Raw genomic sequence first — 27,792 nt, forward strand, 5'->3', positions numbered from 1 at the left:
CTGGGTCTGTCCCAAACCCTCCCTTCCCCTCCCCAAAAGAATTACTTGTTATTTGGGGGATTTCTGGGGCACGCCAGATGGTGCTTAGGGCTTACTCCTGTCTCTTCACTCCAGGGATCACTGCTGGTGGGCTCAGGGGACCATACGGTATGTCAGGAATCCAACTCAGGCTTGCCATGGGCAAGACAAGTTCCTTGCCCGTGGTGCAATCTCTCTAGACCCCCACTTCTTTGTCATTTTATCCAAAACCCAGAAAATGTAAGTTGTAGTTGGTAATGATTGTGTCTGAATTCTGGCTTCCCGGCATTGCTCCTTTTGTCCTGCAGCGTCACTTCAGTGTGTTCGTCCTCTCCTTCCCGGGAGCCGAGGCTCTCTCTGCCATCTACAGCACCATCCTTGCCCAACACCTAAAGCTTGGCAACTTCCCAGCATCACTGCAGAAATCCATACCCCAGCTGATCAGTCTGGCCCTTACCTTTCACCAGAAAATCACCACCACATTCTTACCAACAGCAATCAAATTTCATTACATCTTCAATCTCAGAGACTTCGCCAATATTTTCCAGGTAAGTCCGTCGCTTCAAGATATCTTACTGGGATTAGTGATGGTTGGAGTTCTCACAATCTTGGTTAAACTATAAAGCCAAATTCTTGCGGGGAAAGCACATTTCCTTTAGAGTCATGAACGCAAATAAACACAGTGCCATGGGTTCCTTGGGGCTTGGTCCCATAGAAAAAGCATTCGTCACTTATTACATAATGTCCCAGTATGCAGAATACAGTTCTGAGTTGTTTATTTCAGACAAGAAAAGTATTGGCATGTTGGAGATGGTTGTATAATTAATGATCTTAGTATGTATATGTAGAAAAGCAAATGGCACAAAAATAAAGGATAAAACTATTGTGTTTGGTGCCGCAAGATTTTGTGTCTATTATTTGTGTGTCATCTCTACTCAGCCTCCCAGGCTGAGAGGGACCAGAACAGCCCCTAAAATGCTCAGGAGCCACCAGGGCGAGCCTGTTGGTTGTCAGTGCCTCTGGGGCTACACCCCGCGGTGCTGGTACTCAAGGGAGATCTATGCGGTGCCAATGATTAAGCCCGGGTCCTTGCACGTGCAAGGCACTCAGCCCTGAATTCTGTGCTATTTTTCAGCCCATCTATTTTTGTATTCTTGAAATAAAATACATGTCTTCCAAAAATATATTCATTTCTTGAGTAAGCCAGGCTGTTAATGTAATACACCATTCCCCAGTCACTGAGGTACCTTGGTTCTAAGAATCCTAGGTTCACTTTGAAATTCATTTCAGCTCCTCTTAACATTTGTTTGAATATCATTGGCCATCTATGCTCTGTGCTTCCAAATTCTTGGACCTTCTCTACCAGATTTTTAGAGGGCCAGGTAACACACCCTGGTCAGACATAGAATCTTCATATGCTGAAGTTCACAAGTCACCCATTCAGAACAATAATCAGCTGAAACATATTTTTCAAGTTTCATCAAAAGTTAAGATAACTTTTACCAAAAAAGGGCACAGGTGTAGGGAAATGTCAGCATGAAGAGAATTGAGTGTTCAAATTTAGAAAAGAAAAAAAGTAGGTAAGGTTATTTGGTCAAATTTGTATTGCTCATAAAAGCAAAACTGTAGATAGAAGAAGAGATTAACTTTTATTCCATAGTCAACCATTGTAATTCCTGGACAGACACATTGTCCCCTGTATGATTTATGCATATGAAAATTCTTCGGGATACAAAATACAAGAACATTTTTCTTTATTGTTCACTGAGTTTTAATAACACATTTATATATAAACTTCACAAATATTTTTTGCAGTTGTTGAATTGCATATTACATAAAAATTACAATCATTTGCTCCTTCATACTGGAAAAGTGGTGAATTACATTCATTATTTTTTAATGTTAGATCAAGTTTAAGTTCCTGAAATCAGTCCAGTTTGATTATTGTAGTTAAAATGGTTCCATTTTTTAGATTTTACTTGTTATTTTCCAAATAGTTATATATACATATGTGTGTGTTTGTGTGTGTGTGTGTGTGTGTGTGTGTGTAATATCCTGGACTAGAGAGAAAGTACAGGGGTATCCCAAGCACTGCATATCCCTAAACATGAGAGCCAGGAATAAACCCTGAGCACTATTTGGTGTGGCTGCAAAACCAGAATAGTGACAGTAACTTATATAATTCTGTATAATAGACAAAAGTTGTAAGTCCTCATAAAATGCACTAAGGAATATTCTCTTCTGTTCTCTAGAAGGTTTTGTAAGATAATATGTCAGGCTTTCCTTAAATGTCAGAATAATTTACTGGTGAAACCATCTGGGGTTTTTTTGTTAGTGATTTTAAATTATGAATTCAATTTCTTTAACAGATGTAAAATAATTCAAATAACCTATTTCTTACACTCTCCATTATGGTGAAATATTTATGTGATCAATATTTGTAATTTCCTGACATAGAAGCATTTATAATATCTTTTATGTATACATCTGATATCTCTATTTTATTTTGTGTATGTGTTACATGTACCTTTTCTCTTTTCTTTCCTTTTGTGTTATCCTTTTCTTAGGAGTTTTCAGTTGTGCTAGTGTTTTTTAATTTAATTTTGTTGTTAAGGGGTAACGTGGAGAGGGTTGATGGTCTTTACCTGGCAGTGTTCAGGGTTACCCCTAGCTCTGCCCTCAGGAATCACTCTTGGTAGGGCTTGGGGAACAATCTACATTGCAAGAATTTGAATTTAAAAGAACTTAACTATAAGCCAGAGAGGTGGATGACTGCTGCACTTTCTCTTTGGATGTTTTGCTAGTGTTTTTACTACTTCCCTTTGCAGCTGGTCTATTCTGCTATTCCGAACTTAAGTTATTAATTTCAGTCACAATGATTTGAGATGTTTTTTATTTGAAAATTTTTATTTGATTCACTTCTAAAATTTCAAGTTCTTTTTGAAATTCTTGTCATACAATTTCTTGGTTATAGTAATCATTGATTTGTTAAATCTTGTTTTTGATTATTTTCACTCTGCTTCTATCAAATCTTCTAGTGTTCCCAATAATTTTTATTTAATAAAAACATTATAAATTTAAAAACATTAATTTTTTAAATTTGAAAATAACCTGAAGATAGATAATTATGTTTTCCTTCGAGGAACATATACTTTTACTTCTGGAGAGAAACTACTAGAGACTGAAGAGATTAAAGTTGGATTTCAGTTCTTTGAGAACTGAATGATTTATGATTGATTTATTCATGTGCCTCTAGAGTGAATCTCTTAGAATTTTTATCTATGGTCCCCTTCTTGACAATTTTTATCCTCCCTATTCCACAAGACAAGGAAACGTTGTTCAGCATTTTAATTTCTAACATATCCCTACACTTTCAGTTCCTGAACATGTAATACACTGTTTATGAGTCAAATGTCTGAAGAAGGAAAGAGATGCCAAATTTATGTTTATCTCTATTCTCTTCTCTCTGCTACCTTAGTCTCTATAAAGTTCTCACTGTCTTCTTTAGTTTTTAATGTCTCTATAAATATTCAGTTTAAATATAAATTTCCCAGTTTTTCTGTTCTTGCCCCAATGAGTTGGTCTATGATCAGTTATTACCATAATTATCAAAAATAGAAATCTTAATGAAGGTTCTTGTTATCTTTAAGTACTCAGAGTTAGTATACTTACTATATCAATAAGCATTCACTGAAAATCAGGTATAAATCATGCACTGTGCTAAGTGTTAGTAGTATGATCAAAATAAACCTCATCTGAAATGAATTATCTCTCAATTTTTATATCTATGAGACACTCACCATAATCTGAAAGCAGTCTTATATTGATAAAAATAATTTTAAAAACTAATAATCCTTCTGTAATAGGCATCTATGTACAGATAACTATGTAGCACATATTAAAAAGATTGAGTCAGATGGGCAAATGTGTTAGAGAAGACTAACAAAGAGGCACAAATAGAACACATCTTGAAATATGCAAGTAAAGCAAAGTATGGTTTTTTTTTTTTTTTTTTTTTGCTTTTTGGGTCACACCCAGCGATGCTCAGGGGTTACTCCTGGCTTTGCACTCAGGAATTGCTCCTGGCAGTGCTTGGGGGACCATATGGGATGCCAGGGATCGAACCCAGGTCGGCCGCGTGCAAGGCAAACGCCCTACCTGCTGTGCTATCGCTCCGGCCCCAAGTAAAGCAAAGTATAAAGGTACAAAAAGTGCACAGGATCAGAAAATAGTTTGGATTTTATAAAACTAAAGCATAAGCTCTATGGAAAATGGTGGTAAGAGTGACCATGAAAAAGCAGACCTGTGTTTTACTGAATAAACTGAGCATTATTCTGTTAGTAATGGGGAACCATGAATGATTTCTTTTCCTTTATGACAAGAAAGTAATGGTAACAAATGTAGATAACTTTGAAATTACAGGACTTAGTTAAGTTAATAATGAATTAAAGTCTTGCTGGTCTATTTTTTCCAATAACAAAGAAAACAATGATCAATAATGATAGAATTGACAGAAATATTTGAAAATAGCAGTTATGATTTGGAAAAAGTTCTAAGCAATATAAAAAAGGAGAAACTACCAGGGATGAATTGTTCAGCTGTGAAGATTAACTACGTTCATTTAATGTTCTATCATTGTTCTTATTTTATGTAACCAGCAAAAGCCTAGAAGAGTTTTTTATGAGAAAAGTGGAAAGTTATTTATAAAACTGGTAAAAGACATAAAACATAGTGACTCAGCTTACGTTGTGAACCTACTACCTCCAAAACACAGATTGTATTTGTAGTATTTGAAATCATCTCTTGGTTTCCCCCAAACACATCCCTGTATCTCTCCAAGTAAATCTTCTGTCATTCATCCTTTAAAATAAGTTATTGAATCACTGAGATACATAGCTTTCGTGATCAGGTTTCAGTCATACAATATTCCAATATTGATCCCTCCATCAGTGTACATTTCCTACCATCAAAGTCCCCAATATTTCTCCCATCATCCCCACCCAGCCAGGAAAGGTACAGATACAGAATGACAATACTCATTTAAAGAATAATTTTAAGGCTCTTATGGAATTTAAGTGTAGCAAAGAAGCTATCCCTTTTCTAACTCTTGTAATGTATAATAAGTGGTGAATATTCCAGTCTCTTAAGTAAGGAAGACTTGTGAGTTTGAGCTTAAGCCACTTATTTTGTAACACAGAGCATACATGCTTATTTTATAACAGAGCATGTTTCATCGTGAATTCTAAACCCCATGTTACACAAAATAGATATGGTAAATCTGTAGATCGCCGTGATTATTAGTATTTGGGAGTTTCTGGGGGGAGGATGAGCCACATCTGGTGATGTTCAGGGATTACTTCTGATTGTTCACTTAAGAGTGACTCCTGGTAAGTGCTCAGACAATAGTTTGTGTTTTAGGGACAATATTGGAGTTGACTGCTTGCAGGGAATGCACCTCACCTTCTGTGTTTTGGGCTCTTTTGTGATTATTTTATAAATTTTTTGTGAAAAGTATCTAGCCCAAAACTTATTGTATGACTTCCTTCAATAAATTATGGTTGTAATTTATATTGTTATTAATGTTAATTTTTGTCTGTTCTACCTAAAGGGCATTCTCTTCTCCTCAGTGGAATGTGTGAAATCTACACAAGACCTAGTAAAGCTTTATCTGCATGAGTCAAATAGAGTGTATCGAGATAAAATGGTAGAAGAGAAAGACTTTAATATTTTTGATAAAATCCAGATGGAAGTAGTCAAGAAAATTTTTGATGTGAGTATTTCCTGGTTTTTATTTGAAAATTAATTATAATCATACAGATTATGTATTTTAAATACTAGTATATAAACTAGAGAAAGAGATCAGATAAGGAAAGAAAAATAAAAATCTAACATTGAGACAACGTTAGGGCAAGAGCAGATACAAATAATAAAAGTTGAGTGTTAAGAAAGTCTGTGCCAGGGGTCCTTTGGAGTTCTAGAAGATAGCCTCTCAGTTCTTGTACTGTAAACCATAATGCCCAAAAGTAGAGAGAGAGTATGGGGGAAATTCTCTGTCATAGAGGCAGGGGGAGGGGTTGGGTGGGAGGGATACTGGGGACATTGGTGATGGAAAATGTGCACTGGTGGAGGGATGGGTGTTCGATCATTGTTTGACTGAAACTCAAACATGAAACTGTGGAAAGATTTGTAATCTCACAGTTATTCAATTAAAAAAGAAAGAAAGAAAGTCTGTGGAGATGTAAAACACTCCTTTTGCATTCTTTTCAGTAACATCCCCAATGTTGGGCAATATCAACTGACAATCCATTCCTTACACAATATCATTTCTCCATAGACAACCATGATTGTATTGCAGATGAGTAAAACTCTGAAATACCTTTGAAGTTTGGGATATCTAGATTTATTTTATTTATTTAGTTAGTTTGCTTTTTGGGTCACACTCGGCAATGCTCAGGGGTTACTCCTGATTTTGCACTCAGGAATTACTCCTGGCTGTGCTCAAAGGACCGTATTGGATGTTGGGAATCAAACCCAGGTCAGCCCCATGCAAGGCAAACACCCTACCCACTGTGCTATCTCTCCAGCCCCATCTAGATTAATTTTAAAGATTAGGAATTTATTCTAATGCAAATCCAAAATCTCTTTTCCTGTATTACTAATACTAGGTCTACATAATAAGCCTTCAACTATTTTCAGACCATTATCTCATGTTTTCTGGTAACCAGATAACTAACTTTTTATCTTTTTATCATTTCTGGCATGTCTTTTTTCAAAAGAAATTTGACATAATCTTAATTGCTCTATTAACAGTTTTCCAATCTGAAAATATGATGCTGAACTTCTATCACACAAACAAAATGGGATCTGATCATTATTTTTTCACATACTATAATTGCTTTCCTTATTAATTTACCAAAGTGTGTACTATTAAATCACCTTATTATAATATACTTCTGAGAAATAAGGAATTTGATAAAAATAAGCAATCATAGTATGTAATTCTTTTAGAGAGTCACAATGCATTCCATATATTATAGCCCAGAAAATCTTGTTAATTCTTGTTTACATATAATTAATGTTTACATATAATTTACATATAATTACATATAATTTATTAAATGTATTAAACCAGAAAAGTTTGTTCTTCATACAATCTATTAATAATTTGCATAATAAACAGTTCTTGGAACATGCCTTGGGACACAATGACATATAGCAATCTGTCACTGCTACTCTCATCCTGTTGTTCATCGATTTGCTCAAGCGGGCACCAGTAATGTCTCCATGTGAGACTTGTTTTTACTGTTTTTGGCATATCGAATATGCCACAGGTAGCTTGCTAGGCTCTGATGTGCGGGTAAGACACTCTTGGTAGCTTGCTGGGCTCTCTGAGAGGGGCGAAGGAATCAAGCCTGGGTTGGCTGCATGCAAGGCAAATGCCCTACCCTCTGTGCTATCGCTCCAGCCCATAGCAATCTAAGATGACATTTTCTATTTTATTTTCAAAATTACTGCAGAACATAATCCTCTGTTGTTCAACAGAGTATTTATATCAACAGATTCAAATTTCCCTCACATACTTCTTGTTTTTCACAACTGAACTTAAAAATAAACAAATTGTTTTTTTGTGTATTGCTGTCTCAGGTTTGCCTTATTTGGTTAAGCTTAATAACTTCTTAATAGGATTCATATATATATATATAAATACACACACACGTATATATATACACACACAAATATATACACGTATATGTATCTAAATGTATAGCTAGTCCATTCTAATCTATGGCACAATTATTAATGTATGGACAGCTTTTTAAGTAATTAACTTCACTAGACTCTTTGCTGGGTCTGACACCTTAATCTTATCATCTTATGTGGCCTACTGTTTAGCTCTCTCACATTATATATTCTCTGCATATTATAGAATTTGCCAGTTTATACATTTATTGTTAACTCTGAAAAGAAGCCTTGACTCTCTTATTAAGTCACCTAAACTAGAACTTAAACAACAGGTATTTTTATGTGAGTTAATTAGTAGGTATTAATATGTGAGTTTTTATAATAAAGGCACATGCTTCTCATCACAGACCACATATAATTAACATCATTTTTATCTTCCCCAGTGACATTTATATTTTAAGCCCTAAGCACCTTTTATTTTCCAAATCTTGGTATTGGTATCAAAGAAAAATTTCCCAGAATTCCACAAAGAAGCAATATAATTCTGTTTTTACTATTAAAGAAGCTTATATTTCTCTGATGTATGACCTTTTTGTTAGAACACATTAGTATTAAGAAACCTTTGAGTCACTGAATAGGATTTTTCATTTTTTGTCCCTCACATCTTTACTCTCCTCATAAAAATTGAAGATATTATTTTTATTCATCAAAGAGTTTTTGTAGTTCAGCCTTTTTAGAACTGCACCTTATTTGTTCCTTTACAGGATCATTAGTGTGAATTAATTTCCCTCTGTACTGATTCCTAATATATTAGCCAGTTTTCAAACTGCGAGGAGATTTTTCACCTTGCTTCACATGTGCTTTCCTCAACTAGGAACATTAGCTCTTTTGCACTGAACTACATCTTATAAAAATGTCCTGGCACTGGTATTACTATCTGGCAATTTTGGAGTAATTTCAGAGTCTTATATGATCCTAAAACCACCTTTAAACTATAACAAATCCTTGGGTCCAGAAGATAAAACAGTGGGTAGGATGCTTTTTATGCACACTGCCAACCCAGGTTCAACCCTCAGAACCCCCATCTGGTCCTCTGATCCTGCTAGGAATGAATCCTGAGTGCAGAGTCAGGAGTAAACTCCAAGCACCACTAGGCGTGATCTCCTCCCAAAAAAGATAGAACAACTCCTGATATCTAAATCTTTCAACTCTTTCCTAAGTCTTGTTTTCTTGATGGATGGTATTGTCAACTTCACTTATCTTATATTAGGTTTGGATGAGAGTTGTCTCATGGATTTACAAGGCTAACCTTTATGGATGTAGGTGAATAGCATGCTGGTGGTCTCTGTCTCAAGTGGATCTGCTAGTATGAACTATAAGAGACAGGAATGGCAATTGGGGATCATTGCTCATAGAAAAGTATAACTTTCTACTTCTGCATTAAAAATCTCATCTTTCTTTTTTTTAATTTTATTGAATCACTGTGAAGTAGTTAAAAGCTTTCATGTTGGGGTTACAATCTCACAATGATCAAACACCCATCCCTCTACCAGTGCACATTCCCCACCACCAATATCCCGGGTATAACCCCCTTCCCACCCTCCCCCTGCCTCTATGGCAGACAATATTCTCCATACTCTCTCTCTACTTCTGGGCATTATAGCTTGTAACACAGACACTGAGAGGTCATTATGTTTGGTTCATTATCTACTTTCAGCAAGCATCTCCCATCCCATCTGGTTCCTCCAGCCATCATTTTCTTAGTGATCCCTTCTCTATTCCATCTGCCTTCTCCCCTCCACTCATGAAGCAGTCTTCCAGCTATGGTACAATCCTCCTGGCCCTTGTATCTACTGTCCTTGGGTGTCAGCATCATGTGATGTTTAAAAGTCTCTTCTTTCTTGAGGAAATTGTATCTATATTTCATCTTGAGGTATCAGGAATTTGGGGTTTTATAGCAGTTACTTTCTGAGTTTGATTTCTGTGTGTGTGTCTTTAATACTTAGGTGATAGATTGTGCTAAAAAAATTCTATTCTGGAAAGGGGTTAGGATGGTTAAAAAGGGATAGTCCTCTTAAGACTTTTGAGACATCGATAAGAAACACATAAAAGCTGAATGGAGCACAGCACTCCACAAGGCTTCACACTAAGAAAACAGTCATCATCTTAGGGATACTAAACTCAAAGAAGACATAATTATGGAAATATCCAGAGAAAAAGGGCACTTATGGGTTTGGGACGGGAGAAGCAGAGACTTTAAGAGAATAGGTACTTGAAAGTCTGGCAAGCCAGTACTGGACAGAAAATACTAACCTAGGATGAGAGAGAGCTGAATGCAAAGGACTTACAAAACATCACTTTTATATTGGAACTACGTTGCTAACAAATTCCAATAGTTTGCTGCCACTAGTATGAACGGGTCATGGTCATTCCCAAGGAAAGACAAATCCAGTAATTTTGTCTTCCCCACCCTTACAGGCTCACTAGTAGCATTGATACAGTCCTGCCTCACCCTCCCCTGGCAGCTTCCTACTGACCTCTTGGGCCTTCTTGGACTGAAACTGAGCTATCATAAAAGCTAGGACATGTTAAAGCCCCAAACGGGTGGTGCCATTGTATCTGGCTCAGGTTGAGAGTAGTCACTCTGGATGTGAACACTTCCCCAAAAGGTTATCAGCTCGACCCAACAGGTCATAATCACAGCCCTACCATGATGGTCTCTAGGTCTGAGTCACCCCAATACTCATGCCCTTGCTCCACTCTGTAGGACACAGCCTTCAGGAGCCAGTGGCCACACAACCTGACAGGCTGGTAGTTGTAAACGTAACAGAAACTAAGTAAGTTCTTCTCAACTAGATGCCACAGACATAATCTCCAACCTAGCAGGACAACTGACCCAAATGTTTAAAAAAGATTCCGTTTTATACCTGTACCCACTGTAGCAAAAAGACACTAGGAATCAGCAACACTAAACATTGTGCAGTTGTCCCTAGGCTTCATCTGGAAGCATCTATTCCCAAGGCAGCAACTAGGAGCAAGCTCCGAGGCAGCAACAGGTAGCAGGTAATCTGAAGGTAAACCCTGATTACCAGACAGTATTCATAAATTGATACTGACATGCAAAAATCCCCTGTAGCTGTAAGATCAGCTTGATGAACAGATGTAATGTGGTACAGGTGACTACAGTTTCCAGTCACTGCCTAATTCAGTTCAACTGTAACATCACATCAACTGCTGAATGTTGTGTCTATAAACTCAGGTTCAGAGTCTTAGCCAGCTTGGTGCTACAGTAGCTACAGGGCACAAGTGCCACAAATCCTATGATGTCAGCTAGGGGACACAAATCAGAGCCTCAGGAGCCTGGTTGATTTTACAAGCATTTAAGAATTCGGAACATGGAATTTGTGGCTGCCAGAACTCAGTAGGGCCATAGGCACTAGACTGTAGTGTGACTAGGGCCGCTAGGTGACTGCCAAGCACCTCTTGAGTTTGTACTCTACCTCACTTCCTATGAAGCTTCAGTAGTAACAAAAATAGAGAAGAAATTAATCCTTATCAACAGATGAAGACAAACTCCCAGGAAAGCTTCAAGTACATCATGGTGCTCAGAGAGAGCATCAGAGAAAAAATCCTCTCAGTTTGCACTGAAATCAGGGCATATGTGGAAGAGAGATCCAATAACTTCTAAGAAATACTGAGGGAAAAATGGGAAAAATTATTTAAACGGATTCAGGTGCTAAAATACAGGACTCATGCCTGTTTTTCCTGGTGGCTTAGGGGCTGCCCTCTTCCAGCGACCAGTGGACAGCCAGGTATGGGCCTGCAGTGACGAGACACAGGGGGCCTCATGGGATGGAGGTGGAGCCAGCCCTCTCCTCCCCCACCTCAAAGAGACCCGAGTTGCCACCCATGAACAGCCTCTCAGGCTTCTGAGCAGGCTGCTTAATGGCCATGATCCCAGAGACTCAGAAACAAATCTTGGAACCCAGCAGCTTTTGGCAGAAATCCCTCTAGAATTTAATTATTAAAATTTCAGAATTCCAAAACTGTGCAGCCACAGTAGTGGCCAACATCATATGCTATTCATAATTGGCGATAGAAAAAATTGTCTAATGTTGTCTTTTCAGCATATCTGAGTGTTGGGGTAAAAATCTCAATAATGGTGGGTCTGGTGTCAAAATATTGAATGTAATCAAAGTAGAGAGAGAGTAATGTGGAAACCATATGCCACACAGGTAGGGGTAGGGTGTGGGATATGGGTTATACTGGGGGTTTTTGGTGGTAGAAAATATGCACTGAAGGGACGAGTGTGTCATCATTGTATGACCAAGACTTAAACCCGAAAGCTTTGTAACTGATCTCACGGTGATTCAATAAATAAATTTATTTTAAAAATAAAATAAAATACAGGACTCAGAAGTAAATCAGAATCTGAAAAGTCTAATCAGTGACTTAAAAGACAAGGCAGACAACATTATCATAATAAAAGAGGAAATTAAACCAGAATAATGAAAATATAATATTTTAATGTAAAATAGCTGTAAGAAGAACCTCTTAAAGGAATAGCCTTCTATAGGAATTGCAGGAGAGGAAAGAAAAGGGAAAAATGGCTGATGAAAAAAATAATTACTGAGAGCTTCCCCAATCTCAGAAGGGAGACTTCGCACTGACCCCGGTAGTCCAAAAATGACAAACAAAATAAACCCTAAAAGAACTCCAAAACACATTCCTTAATAAAAAGCACAAAAGATAGAAAAAGACTCAACAACTAATTCTCAACAACTAAAGGCTAGATTCTCAACAACTAGATTCATAAGGGGAATTAAAGAAAACCCAAATAAGGGGATTCATAAGGGGAATTAGATTCATAAGGGGAATTAAAGACTTTATAAGGGGAATTAAAGAAAGCCCAAATAAGTCAAACCAGAAATGAAGGAGGAAAAATTACAGTGGATACCTGAAAATGCAAAAGCCTGTAAGAGGTTACTGTGAATAACTTTATACCACTAGGCTTGAGAATGGATGAAACGTTAAACATCATAAAAGCTTACAAGATTGATTCAGAAGAAGTAGAGAACCTGAACAGACTAATCACATAAAGAAATTTAAACAAAAATTTTGTCTCCCTATAAACAAAGCCCAGATATACATGGGTTCACTAGCAAATTTTTTTTTAATTTAAATTTTATTGAATCACCATGTGGAGGGTTACAAAGTTCTCAGGATTATGTCAGTTATACAGTGCTCAAACACCCTTCCCTTCACCCGTGCCCATATTCCACCACCAACCACCCCATTATACCTCCCGCCCCCTCCCACCCCCCCAGTCCCCGCCCTTGTAAGTGATAAGGTTCACTTCGTTTACGCTTTATCTTGGTTACAGTCCATGTTTCAACACATAATTCACTATTGTTGCTAGGGTTTCCCCCCAAAAAAGAGAAGACAGTCCCACTGTCAAGGAAGCATTTGATGGCTCTCCATTGCTGAGAATGTAGAGATATTAAGTCCCGCTGTTTGTTACATAACTTTTCTATTTTTTTCCCCCCTCGTCCCGCGCCACCGAGATCACGCCTGTTTAGTAATCACCACACTGCCTGACAAAAGGAAAACAAACCAAAAGAGATGGTTATTTCTCGTCATCAGCCGGCGTGGGGCTCTAGCTTAGTTGATAGTCTGGTAGAATGTCTGCAAGCAGTTTCTGGAACCAAAAGTAATACGCTGGTATCGGCCCTGGCTCAAGATTCCACCAGCGTCCCGCTGTTCCAAGTACATAATAATTTATTCCCTTGTATCCGATTCCCACGCCACCAGGTCCGTGTCAGCTTAATGGACATCATACTATGGTTAACGCCACGCCGCGTTTTTTCCCGAGAAAGAAGGATATTTCTTCTCAGCCAGCGTGGGGATATGGCTTAGTTCAGTCTATAGAGATGGCTACCACTTTGGTGGCCTTCAATATTTCAGCAAAAGACTTACTATTCTTGTTAGGATTTCCCACCAAAGTCCGACCCGTTAAAGTCCAGGGAAAATTCTGCCTAAAATTCTATCGCTACAATCTTTTACCCTTTAACAAAAAACTTAGTACTATTGTTTGGAGTTTCCCCCCACGTTAAGCCCTGCCAAAAAGGAACATTTACACGTTGCTGACAATCAAGAGATATTAGGTCGCGTGGCTGCGATAGCAGCCGCGCGGTTTTGGATTTCTATATGAAGTCCAAGGAAAATTCTTTTGGTAATTGCATCACTTGCTGGCAGCGCCTGGGCCAGAAGCTCCCAGCACACAGTTTGGAGGCATTTTGGGGGCGCCGCTCGTGTCCAAAGTGGTTCAGTTGCCTCCGGGGTCGATCTCGCGCGGGGCCGCAAAGGAGCGTCCCCACGTGGCTCTGTGCTTAAATCTCACTAGCAAATTTTACCCCGCTCCAGGCTGAGTTCCTCTGGGGCACCCCGGAGAGGGGCAGGTGAGTCCCACCCACCCATCCCATCAGCTCCCGGACAGCCAAAAGCTTCCAGAATCCAATTGCCACCATGTTCATGACCAATCTCCACAGGCTCTGGATGAGACTCCACACGAGAATGAATCTGCTGGAAAACTCAGGTATTCAGGTTTTGTGACCTAAATCTCCAAGCTCATATGGAGTCGGGAATAGGCAACCTCCCCCATCTCCCTGTCTTTTCAGGAGCCTGGCAGTTATGCCCACGAATTGCCTCTGATGTCATGAAGCTCATTAATAGCTATGATCCAAAGACTCACAGATAGATTTCAGAAGAGAGCAACAAGCCTAGAGATGCATTTAACTCCAGCTGTATCACCCTATTTAAAATTTTAGGATTCCTGGAACGAAATCTCAAACTCTATGCCACTGATGTAGCAAGCATAGCACACCATATTTGATAAGGTATAAAGTAGAAGACAACTGATCTTGATCAATTATATGCATTCATATACTATATACAATATGCATATAATATATTAACCTGTTTCAAAATATTAGTAATCTCTTATGTAAGGGCTTAATGGCTCCAAGGTGAGATAAAACAGTCTTCACACACTTTCCTCTAAGGAAATCTTTTTGAATCATTTTTAGCAGATCACTCTTAGCAAGCAATACAAAATAAATTATTTAGGATCTGCCTCTGGGGCAGGCTTGGGGGGTAGTGGAAAAATTTGAAATAATGGTGATGGTAAGGTGTAACGGCGGTGGGTTTGGTATTAGAATAAAGAATGTTATAAATTACTGTGAACAGCCTTATAAAAAATTGAATTCATGCAAAGTTTTGCAAAAAGTGAAAAATATAAAATAACTCCAAGACAGATTTACTCCAAGACAGATTTATGCTCCTCAAGCTCTAAAGAAAAGAAATAAGAATACTTCTAATAGATTTTATGATTTCAACATTACCTAAATATTAAAAGCACAGAAACATTTCTATGAAAGAAAATGACATACTGTATCCTGATGAAATTGACACAAGATGAACAATATGTCAAAAGGAACATATACCATAATTTTCCAGAAATGCGAGGGTTTTCAACATACTCATATAATTTAATGTAATACATCATATGAACAAAAGGAAAGATCAAAACTGTAGAGTCATAAAAATTGATGCAGGAATAGCTTTTGATAAATTTCAGTATACATTCATGATTAAAGATCCTCAAAAATAGGGATAGAAAGGAAAAAGTCCCTAAAATTATTTTGAATAAACTCATAGTATCATATTCACTGGAGAAAAACTGAAAGTATTTCCTCTGAATCCAAGCGAATTGTAAAGAAAGCCAGTTCCTTCACTAAGATTCAATATACTCTTGGAAATTCTCATCACAACAGCTCAGCAAGGAATGGAAACTAATTTACACACAAATCAGTAAAGAGGAAGTTAAATTCTCACTATTTGAAGATGACAAAATAATATACACAGAAAACCCTAAAAAGTCCACAAAAAAAACTTTCAAAGCAATAAATGATAATATACCACAGCATTGTAGCAGGCTAAAAACCCAAAATATAAAAATCAATTGTATTTCTATATGCAAATAATGATCTGGAAGAAAATTAATAAAAGTAATAATTCATTTAAAATAGTCTCCAAAACCAACAAATGCCTAAGCATCAACCTATGTGAAAGAAATGCATTGAAAACCATAAATCACTACTGAATAAAATAGAAAATGACAACTGGAAGTGGAATATTCCATGTTCATGGGTTGAAGAAGTTAACATTGTCAAAATGAGCGTTCTACTCAAGGCTTCATACAGATCCATTATAATCTCCATTGGAAAATCTAGTGATATTTTTCAAGAATGTAGAGCAAATGCTAATAAAATTTGCATGTAATTATAAAATTGCCCTAGCAAATTTATACTTAGAAAGAAAGAAGATCAGGACATCACATTCCCAATCTCTTTTGTATAATAGTAGAAAAAAAAATAGTGTGGCATTATAATAAAAACAGACACACTAGTGGAATCAATTAAGAGTTCAGAAATAAGCACTCAGATAGATGGACAGTTCATTTACAGCAAAAGAATCAAGATAGTAAATAAAATGGAAAAATGAAAGTCTCTTTAATGAATGGAGCCAAGAAAACATACAAATTAAATAAATTGGACCACTGCCTAACAGTACACACACACACACACACACACACACACACACACACACACACACACACATACACACAACAAACTTAAGTGAATCCAAGACTTAGATGTTAGGCCTGAACTTTTAAAGTTCACTGAATAAACCTGGAGCCAAACACTTTATTGTTTGATATCCAAACACTTTATTGTTTAGAAAATGTGTCCCCAATGTCAGGGGGAAAACACAAAAATTAAACACATGGAATTACACCAAACTAAAAAACATCTGTTGTGTGAGTGAAACTTTCTTGGAAACAAAGACCCCCTACCAAAGGTGAGAGGATATTCATATACAAGGCCTGTGAGACCTCCTGGCATGCAGAGCGGCAACATGCCTGAAGGCTGGGGGCCCCACCCCCTCAGCCCTGTCTGTCAGGGACCAGTCTGACTGACAACAGTATGTCTTCTAAACCCCAGTGTGTGCCCCCTGAGGCCCACACCAGCCACAGGCTGGGAGGGAGAGGGACCCACCCCCTCTGTCACACACTGTCAGAGCCCAACCAGAGGCCAGGGATTGGTGGAACCTGACATCAGTTTGTCCTCTAGACTCAAAACTGCAGGGATACTAGTGCATCTACAGAAAAAAAATGACTACATATATCTCGTATTTGGGGCAGTGGGGTATGGCATCCCTCTGTCTCAGATAGCATATTTAAATCTCATTTATCTCTACACAGTAACTAGCTGACAATCTTAGGGGCATATTCAAACAGCACTACCACTTAATAAAAATAACCTAAATAGCAGAAATATTAATATCTGCTAATATAAACAATGCAACAGGTAAATTCTCAAGTAAGTAATCTAACCCCCCAACATTAACACCCACAAAATTTAAAGAACAATGGGACAAACTTGAAGAACAAATTTGAAGACAAAATTAGGCCAGAATTGATAAGGAAGTTGAAAAAGAAAAGAGAAACAAGAGAATGGAAGAAAATGTAAGGTGCTTAATGAACAAAGACAGGAAGCTTAATCTCTGAATTATAAGAATACCATAAAATGAGAAAAAGGGGAAATGAGAAGAACTAGTAGTGAGTCAGAATAGCTGGAAATTCCTCCACTCTCTGGAGGAAGGCATCTTCACAAAGGCCAAAACAGTACCGAATAAAATAAAACCAAACAGGACAACACCAAGTCACATAGTAATCAAAACGCAAAAGCTAAAGAGTAAAACAAACCTCTTTTTTTTTCAATTTTTTATTGAATCACCATGTGAAAAGTTACAAAGATTTCAGGCTTAAGTCTCAGTCATACAATGCTCAAACACCCATCCCTCCACCCTTGCCCATGTTCCACCACCAAGAACCCCAGTATACCTCCCATCCCCCCACCCTCACCTGTGTAGCTAATAATTTTCACTTTACTTTCTCTTTACTTTGATTATATTCAATATTTCAACATAAAACTCACTATTATTATTTGGAATTTTCACCCTAAAATCGAACCTGCTGAAAAGGCAGAATTTGATCATTTGTTTTCTCTTGCTGAGAATGAAGAGATGTGAGGGCTATCACAGCCAAACAGTTTTGGATTTCTGTATTTTAGTAGCTAAGTCCAGGGAAATTTCTGACAAAAATTGCATCGTTGCAAGTTCGTACCTCTCTTTAGTGGTCCTTATAAGATGGTGGTCACCACGCCACCCCACTAGAAAGGAAAGGCCAAGAGAGAAAAACCTTTCCCCTCCTGAGGCGGCATGGGGCCGTGGCTTAGTTCACAGTCTGGAGGCATTTCTGCAAGAAGCTTCTGGTGCCTAAGGTAGTTAGATGGCCTCTGGGATCATGGGTGTTCAGCAACGGAGGGGCTGCATATGTGCGGCCGCCCAGATCACATCTGGGGACCCCTTTTTTTGACAGGAGAGATGTAGGGGGTTTGGTTTGGGGGACTACACTCAGCGGTGCTCAGGGGTTACTGCTGGCTCTGCACTCAGGAATCACTCCTAGCTGTGCTTGGGGGATCATATGGGATGCCAAAGATTGAACCCATGTTGGCCTCGAGAGCTGCAGACCAATGGAACAGGGTGGAATATCCCCACACACAACCTCAAATGTATGATCATCTAATCTTTGATAAAGGAGCAAGAGATGTGAAGTGGAGCAAGGAAAGTCTCTTTAACAAATGGTGCTGGCACAACTGGACAATCACATGCAAAAAAATGGGCTTAGAACTCGACCTGACACCATGCACAAAAGTCAGATCAAAATGGATTAAAGACCTCAACATCAGACCACAAACCATAAGGTACATTGAAGACAAGGTCGGCAAAACCCTCCACGATATTGAAGATAAAGGTATCTTCAAAGATGACACGGAACTAAGCTATCTAGTAAAAACAGAGATCAACAAATGGGACTACATTAAACTAAAAAGCTTCTGCACCGCAAAAGATACAGTGACCAGAATACAAAGACTATCTACAGAATGGGAAAGGATATTTACACAATACCCATCAGATAAGGGGTTGATATCAAGGGTATATAAAGCACTGGTTGAACTCTACAAGAAGAAAACATCCAACCCCATCAAAAACTGGGGCGGAGAAATGAACAGAAACTTTACCAAGGAAGAGATACGAATGGCCAAAAGGCACATGAAAAAGTGCTCTACATCACTAGTCGTCAGAGAGATGCAGATCAAAACAACCATGAGATACCACCTCACACCACAGAGACTAGCACACATCCAAAAGAACAAAAGCAACCGCTGTTGGAGAGGATGTGGGGAGAAAGGGACCCTTCTACACTGCTGGTGGGAATGCCGGCTAGTTCAGCCCTTTTGGAAAACAGTATGGACGATTCTCAAAAAACTAGAGGTTGAGCTCCCATTTGACCCAGCAATACCACTGCTGGGAATATATCCCAGAAAAGCCAAAATGTATAGTCGAAGTGACATATGCACTTATATGTTCACCGCAGCACTGTTTGCAATAGCCAGAATCTGGAAAAAACCCGAGTGCCCTAGAACAGATGACTGGTTGAAGAAACTCTGGTACATCTATACAATGGAATACTATGCAGCTGTTAGAAAAAATGAGGTCATGACGTTTGCATATAAGTGGATCAACATGGAAAGTATCATGCTAAGTGAAATGAGTCAGAAAGAGAGAGACAGACATAGAAAGATTGCACTCATCTGTGGAATATAGAATAATAGACTATAAGACTAACACCCAAGAATAGTAGAAATAAGTACCAGGAGATAGTTTCCATGGCTTGAAGGCTGGTCTCTCATTCTGGGTAACTCAGGGAAGGGACCACCAAGTAAAATGTGGTTGGAGGTCATGTGGGGGAAGGGTGAGGCGGGCGGAATACAGACTAGAGACTGAACACAATGGCCACTCAACATCTTTATTGCAAACCACAACACCTAATCAGAGAGAGAGAACAAAAGGGAATTCCCTGCCATAGTGGCAGGGTGGGGTGGGGGGAGACGGGACTGGGGAGGGGGGGAGGGATGTTGGGTTTACAGGTGGTGGAGAATGGGCACTGGTGAAGGGATGGGTTATCGAACTTTGTATGGGGGAAGCATGAGCACAAAGATGTATGGATCTGTAACTGTACCCTCACGATGACTCTCTAATTAAAAATAAACTAATAAAAAAAAAGTAAAAAAAAAAGAATTATACACACAACCAAGTATGATTTATCCCAGGATGCAAGGATGGTTCAGTATATGCATATAAGTCAGCATAATCCACTACTTCTGTAAAAAATTGAACCTCTCACATGGAAGGGTGATGTGTGACAATGTGTGTTCGCGGGTTCTTGGGGCAGCTCTCTCTCACTTCCCACTTGTGTTCAGTGCTCTCGAGCTGCTGTGTATGAACCGAGCTGCTGTGTATGAACCGGATCAGAATGGCTCCTCCTCCTTTGTGTTCCACTTCTGTGTGTGCCGCTGTGCTCTCTTCTGTCTGTCTCTTTATCTCTGACTCTCTCTCTGAAGTCTCCTGGTCTCTTTCGATCTCTCTTCTTCTGATTTCTCTCTCCAGAGCCCTTCTGCTTCTCTCTGGAGCCATTCTTGCTCTCACTTCTGACTCTGACCCTTACTTCTGACTCTGACCCACTCCGCTCTTACAGTCTTAGTTTATATAGCAATCACATAGGGTGGTTGACACAAAGGTAGGTTGAACATTAACAAAGCAACAAAGAGAGGTAAGGTTCGATTACTAAGAGATCCACTTAAGGGGTTTAAGGGTGGATCCCATCCAGGATGTGTCACTTTCTTCTTTCCTCAGCTGGTAATCCACTTAAACAGTTGTAGTAAATCTACTTCTAATATTTCGAGCAATGTCATTCTGTATGAGCACTGTAAGAGATATATCAAACTTAAAGTTTGGTTCTTTCTGAGGACATCTCATTATATATTCCAGACCACAGTCCTCAGATCAGATTAGTCTTCCTAACCCCAGCAGGGTCCTAGTTTCGTTGTTACTTTTGGATCATGACAGCATTTGTCTATGACCATGCTCTCAACTTGTAGTTGAGTATTGTGGCACATTGGCCTGACCCATTTCAATGCCAGGGTAGCTCACACCTTGCCCTGGGTCCATTCAGTCCCTCATCGGGACCCTGCTTTTGGGGTGCTAGGAACTGAGGGCAACTGTATCAAGAAAGTAGATGCCCAGGAATAAATATTATTTGGAGTCAATCAGCTCCCAAGTTACAAAGCATAATATTAACTGTCTTCCTGTGTCCATACAGAAAGGACATTGCTCTGAGGTAAACTAAGTTCCTTGTGGCAAGGCTGAAAGGACATACCTAATGTTATCCTACAACTTCAATAAAATTAAAGATAAAAAATCATTTGAGGGGGCTGGAGCAATAGCACAGCGGGTAGGGCATTTGCCTTGCACTCGGCCGACCCGGGTTCGATTCCCAGCATCCCATATGCTCAGGAATTACCCTGAGCACCGCCAGGGGTAATTCCTGAGTGCAGAGCCAGGAGTAACCCCTGTGCATCGTTGGGTATGATCCAAAAATAAAAAAAAAACCATCTGATCATATTTATTGATGTAGACAATGCTTTGACAAGATTTAACATCCATTTATGATTTTTTAAAAACAACACTCAACAAAGAAGTGGAAGGGCCCTTCCTCAAGATAGTTAAGGCTGTCTATACCAAGACAACAATAAATATTATTCTTAATGGTGAAAAACAAAGTATTCTGTGTGGAAGTCGATGTGGAGGTCTCGTTCTGTTCAGCAGGGAGAACCCTTTGTAGGGCAGCCGAATGAACAGACGCAGAGCCCGGAGGAGGGAGAAAAGGCCTTTATTCTATGGCAGTTACAGTATTTATACCTCCCTGCTGGGAGGAGGTGGTGCCGGGACCCCCAATAGAAATGCAGGGTGTGGCACGGGATTTAGCTAGTAATAAACAAATGCTGATAGGATAAGATCAGTAAGATTAGGAGTGGCAACCTTTGCTAGGTGTGGCATGGGGTTAGCTAGTGATTAAACAAATAGTGACAGGATAAGATCAGTAAGGTAAAATGGCTCCCTACAATTCTGACTGAGATCAGGTACAGGCAAGGATATCCACTGTCACCACACTTACTCAATATTGTATTACGAGTCCTAGCAATAGCAATCACACAAGAAAAGGAACTCAAGGAATACAAATTGTAAAACATAAGTCAATTTATGTCTTTCAGATGACATGATATTATACATAGAAAACCCAAAAGAGTCCAAAAACTTTCTAGAAACAATAAACCAAAACACAAAAATCAGTTTTATTCTTATATATGAACAATAATTCAGAGGAGAAAGAGATCAAAGAACTATCTCATTCAAAATAGTGTCCAAGAACATCAAGTATCTAGGAATAAACTTAACAAGAGAAGTGGGATATCTATACCATGAAAACTTTTTAAAAATTTAAAAAGAAAGAGAATAAGACATTGGAAAATGGGAAAAGTATTTTATGCTCTTGGATTGGAAGAACGATAGTGTTCAAGTGGCCATACTACCTACACTACTATAGAGATTCAATGCAATCCCTGTCCAAATACAGACAACATTATTCAAGGACTTAGAGCAGTCCATAATAAATTTTTCATGGGATTATATAAGACCTTGAATACTCCAAACCATATTGAAAAATTAGAAACCAGGGGTATCTCATAATCTAATTTGAAAATATATTCTAAAGCCATGGTAATCGAAACTACATGGTATTGGCATAGAGACTCTATTACCGATGGATCAGAATAGAATAAATACCCAAGGACAAATCCCACATGTATGGTCAGTTGATATTTTACGAAGGAGCAGAAAGCATGAAATAGAGTAAAGATAGCCTCTTCAACAAATGTTGCCAGCAAAACTATATAATCACATGGGAAAACTTAAAACTAGATTCATACCTTACACCTTACACAAAAGGAAATTCAAATTGGATCACAGTCCTTGAGATCATAACAGAATTTATAAAATACACCGAGGAAAATATAGGCATAATGCCCCAAGATTTGGACATCAAAGGTGTGTGCAATAAAACAATGCCACTGGCAAAGGTGACAGAATCAAAAATAAACAAATGGAACTATAAAACAATAAGAGTTTCTGCATGGAAAGCAAACATGGGCTAAAGCTAAAGACAGCTAACTGAATGGCAGAAAGTATCTGTGGTTAACATGTCAGATAAAGAGTTGATGTGTAGGAAATACAAGCTATTCACAAAAACCTCATCAAAAAATTGGGAAGGAAATTAACTCCTTTGAGGAAGACCAATAGATGGGTAAAAGGTGTGTGAAAAACTGCTCACTTTCACTTATTATTAGGGAAACCCAACCCATCATCAGTGAGATGCCGTCTCACATAAGTGTGGATGGTGCATATAAAAATAATGGGAACAATCTGTGTTGGCAAAGATATTGTGACAAAGGAATTCTAATTCCCTGCTGATTCAACCCCTATGGATAACACTATGGAAGGTTCTCAATAAACTTAAAATTGAGCTGCCAGGATACCTAGCAATTCCACTTTTGGACATTTACCCCCAGGACAGAAAAAATATTCATTCAAAATGATGTATGCACAGCAGTATTCATTGCAGCACTCGGTACAATAGGAAAAATTTGAAATCAACCTAGATGTCCAACAGCAGGTAGGTGGATCCTGAAGCTGTGGTATATATACGCAGGGGAATACTATGCAGCAGTAAGGAATGATGAAACCATGCAATTTGCTGAAACAATGCATCTGGAAAATATCATGTTAATGAGGTAAACCAGAATAAAGATAAACACAGGATAATATCACTAATGTGTGGTATTTAGAGTAACTGGATGAGGAAATGGTTTAAATGTGGGATGACTAGATAATCTTGGTCACAAAGTATAGAGAGGAGCAGGAAGTATAATGAGTGGAGGATGGGGGAGAAAGGACAGATGAGAAGCAGCAGGGGGCAAAGGTCATTGTGTTGGCTGTGTTGAGGAATTATAGTGCGAAATATCCAAATTAGAATCCACAATGCTGAAATCATGAGACAAAAACTTAAACTTTAAAAGGTGCCTGTTGAGATGGCAGACCTCAGTGGGGTTAGGGTGGGACAGGGAGCCTGGGAACAACACTGGCAGAGGGAAGATGAACCTGGTGGCAGGATTGGTGACAGAGAATTTTATATATGTAATCCAACAGTGTATAACTTTGTAAATAATAGTGCTCTCACAAAATAAAATAAAGAGCAAATAAATTTTAAGAAGGCATGAGAAAATGAATATATGTGAAGAACTTAAGCTCAGCAACAAATAAAAACAAACAACCCCTTTAAAAGTGAGGACAAGGGTTTATTGACACTCAAGAAAGACATACAGATGACAAATAGGTACATGGTAAAGTGCTCGTCACTATTGATTATCTGGGATATGCAAATCAAACTACAATAACCTATCAGCTCATACCAGTGAGAATATGGTGCATGTCGCAAAGGCCATAGAGAAACAAGTGCTGGCTGTAATAAGGATTAAAAAGAACACTACCCCCACCTCTGTGCCACTCCGCTCTTTCTTTTGGTGAGAATGGGTATGTGGTTTTTGAAAGATCTCTTAAAATTTGAGTATTTTAATTTTTAAATTAAAAAATGCCATATTATCTAGTAACTCTAATCCTAAGCATCGAACAAAGAACACAAAAACACTTATTTGGAAAAATACATACATGTCTCTAAACAATTCCTATCCAGTAGTAGATGGGTGGATACAGTAGATATGTGCATTTAAACAATGGGATGCTTTCATCTTTGGGAAAAAGCAAGTTTGACTTTGCACGTGTGGATAGAACAAGAAGGGCATTGGGCTAAGTGAAATATGTCCAAAGAATAGAGATTGCAAACGGATTGATCACATATCTAAGCGGTATATTAAAAAATGAGTAGCATTCAATCCAAACAAATCCTTAGCTTCATACCACCGAATTGAAGTTACCATATGGGGGGCTCAAACTGAGAGTCCAGCGGAATATGGTGGCAGGATACTGACATGTTTCTGATGCATGGCAGGTAGATCATGGTACTCGTAGAAATGTGAAAGGGTCAGGATCTGAACAAAGTAAACATGGGTTTGATCGCTTGTGCCCCATTGCTCCCCAAGTCCACTTGGAGTGAACCCTGAACTCAGGGTCATGAGTAAGCCCTGAGCACCACTGGGTGTCCCCCCAAAACTAAAATAAGACAAGCAGATAAAAAGGTGGAAGTGTCTATATTATAATAAACCTATATTTGCTCATTTAAAAAAATCTGGTTGCTAGAGCCCAACCAGAAGTGTTCCCTGAGCATAGAGTAGAGCCAAGAGTTAGGCCTAAGCACCTCTATGTGTGGTCCACAAACCATAAACCAATATTATATTATGAAACTATGCCATTTATTAAAGTTTCTTGTAAGGGAAACTTGTAGTATTGTTTCCAGTAAGATATAAGAAATTTAAGGAAAGAACTTTACTGTATCACTGTATCACTTTCATCCCATTGTTCATCAATTTGCTCAAGCGGGCGCCAGTAAGGTCTCCATTCATCCTAACCCTGAGATGTTAGCAGCCTCTCTTTACTCATCCTTCCCAATGGTGCTGCATTGGAGGCTATTTCAGGTTCAGGGGAATGAGACCATCATTATTACTGTTTTTAGCATATCTAATACGCCACAGGGAACTTACCAGTTTCTGCCATGCGGGCAGGATACTCTCAGTTAGCTTGCCAGGTTCTCTGAGAGGGAGAACTAGACAATTAGAGGCATTTGCAGCCGCATGTTTCCAGGAGCTTTGTTTTATAGTCTCTGGATGTTGCCTGTTTATGGGATTACATGGCGGCGAAGGGGGCAGTTTGTGGGTGTGGCTGCCAAGTTACTGGAAAATGGGAGATCTGGGTGGAGAAGGCCCAGTCCCGATCTGAGCAGGCTTGGAGATCTCAGCCCTGAGTCCCACACACCTGCGTTCCTCTGCCGGTTCCTTCATGCGTGAAGCTTGTCGAAGCATGTGGAGAGTGGTCTTGAGCATGGCTGTGGTTGGGTTCCAGAGGTCTTCCGCTGCCGGAGCTCTGCTTGGGGCGAGGAGGGAAACTCAACCCGTCCCCCTCCAAGGGACCCCGGTAGACAGCCAGGCGCGGGGGCAGGAGACTCTGTCCCCAAAAGAAACTTGAATCCAAATATTAATTTGAGTAAAGTTATTTTGATTTTGAGCTTATGGGATCATAAATTAACATTTAAAAAAACAGTACTCTTACTCCAATAGTGGTGATGGAAGAGACACTGCTTAGAGAAATTCACTCTGTATCTATGTCCATAATTCTGCTTTGGTGCTTATTGTACATGTGCAAAGGGTACTTCCCGCATAGTATTTTCCATCTTTAGCCCACAAGAATAACAAACCTCATTTTTGATTCTATGGAGTTGGTAAATAAATATTAAACTTTATAAGGACTTGTCGACAGAAAGTATGGTAGCAGCACTGATATTTATTTCCAGGAATAGAAAAAGAATGAGTAAATCACTATGTGGGGGTCCAGAATGAGATACAGTTAAATAAATAAATAAATAAATAAATAAACCATTTTGAATTTATCTGTGTCTCACTGCCAGAATATTGAAGTGCCTGTGGAGCAGACCCAAAACCTGAACATATACTGTCACTTTGCAAATGGTATCGGTGAGCCCAAGTACATGCCTGTGAAATCATGGGAAGTTTTGACTCAGATTCTTGTAGAAGCCTTGGATAACCACAATGAAGTCAACACAGTCATGGACCTAGTTCTCTTTGAGGATGCCATGCATCATGTGTAAGTATGCTGTATGTTTTATTTTCTGTACTTTTCTATCAAATGTCAGAAGTCTTAGATATTTGACAATACATTGATAAAACCAAGAAAGCATGAAGTTCTTCTCTCATGAAGGTCAGGAAATGACTCAGAGCAACAGCTGTAGCATTTGTCAAGGCCCTCAGGAGCAAATAGTGAACTCAGACATAGACTTATTTTTTTCTTACCTGGAGTATAACCACAATGACACCAAGAAAAATTTGAGGTTATAAAAAAGCACCAAAACAGCTCAGAACTCTTTCCAAGCCTTAAACTAAGCTAAATTTTAAACTATTAGAGTAATGATTTTGTTTATTAAGAGAGAAACTCCCAAGCAATGCTCAGAGGGTCTGGGCCCACTCATGGTAATTCTAGATAACCAAGCCAATGGTTCAATACAAGACCTAAGGGTCTAGTGCTGGAGATTGAGGCCAGGTTAGCAACATGCAAAGCATGCATATTACCTCATACTGTCTCTGAACCAAAGCTTTTAATTAATTTCAAAAAATTAAGTATTCCTTGAAATAATATTTCTATCAAATTAAAGAAGTGGAGTTATCAAACCTCCCAAATAATCTATGCTCAAACTATTCTATGCTTATACTGCACTTCACATTCCCCAATCTGAGTCCCATAACTTTAAATTATATGTGAGGAAACTTATATAAGGAAAGATAAAAGTCACCTAAGATCACAAACGATAGAGTTAGGTAAGGCAGCAACAGTCTGAATCCACAGAGTATATTTTCAGCCATACAACCCTGATACTTCTTCATTTGTTAACCCAGTGTGATTCCCTTGAGTCCACAGAGGACTGATTTTTTTTTATTTTTTTTTTCACTTTACTTTCATTTTAATTGCATACAATATTTCAACAAAACTCACTATTATTGTTTGGAGAGTCTCTCCCCTAAAGTCAGACCTGCTGAAAAGGAAGCATTAGATAATTTGTTTTCCATTGCTGAGGATGAAGAGGTATGAGATCGAGTGACCACACTTTGCGGCCTCTCAGTTTTGGGTTTCTGTAATTTAGTATTTTAGTAACTAAGTCCAGAGAGATATCTGCCAGAAGTTGTATCACTGCCAACTTGTACTTCTCAGTTACATTATATTCCACATATGAGTGCAATCTTTCTCTGTCTGTCTCTTTCTTTCTGACTC

General features: G+C 38.7%; 1 protein-coding gene across 1 annotated transcript in view; it reads left to right on the plus strand.

Moving 5' to 3' along the window:
- Nucleotides 1-27,792, plus strand: part of DNAH9 (dynein axonemal heavy chain 9) — a 570,390-nt gene that overhangs the window by 298,386 nt on the left and 244,212 nt on the right. Inside the window, exons 41-43 of the mRNA XM_055143580.1 lie at nt 327-566; nt 5,627-5,788; nt 26,417-26,613. Of these exons, the coding sequence (XP_054999555.1) occupies nt 327-566; nt 5,627-5,788; nt 26,417-26,613 (599 nt within the window). The remainder of the gene's footprint in view (nt 1-326; nt 567-5,626; nt 5,789-26,416; nt 26,614-27,792) is intronic.

Source organism: Sorex araneus, chromosome 6 (assembly GCF_027595985.1).
Source record: "Sorex araneus isolate mSorAra2 chromosome 6, mSorAra2.pri, whole genome shotgun sequence".
Taxonomy (NCBI): domain Eukaryota; kingdom Metazoa; phylum Chordata; class Mammalia; order Eulipotyphla; family Soricidae; genus Sorex; species Sorex araneus.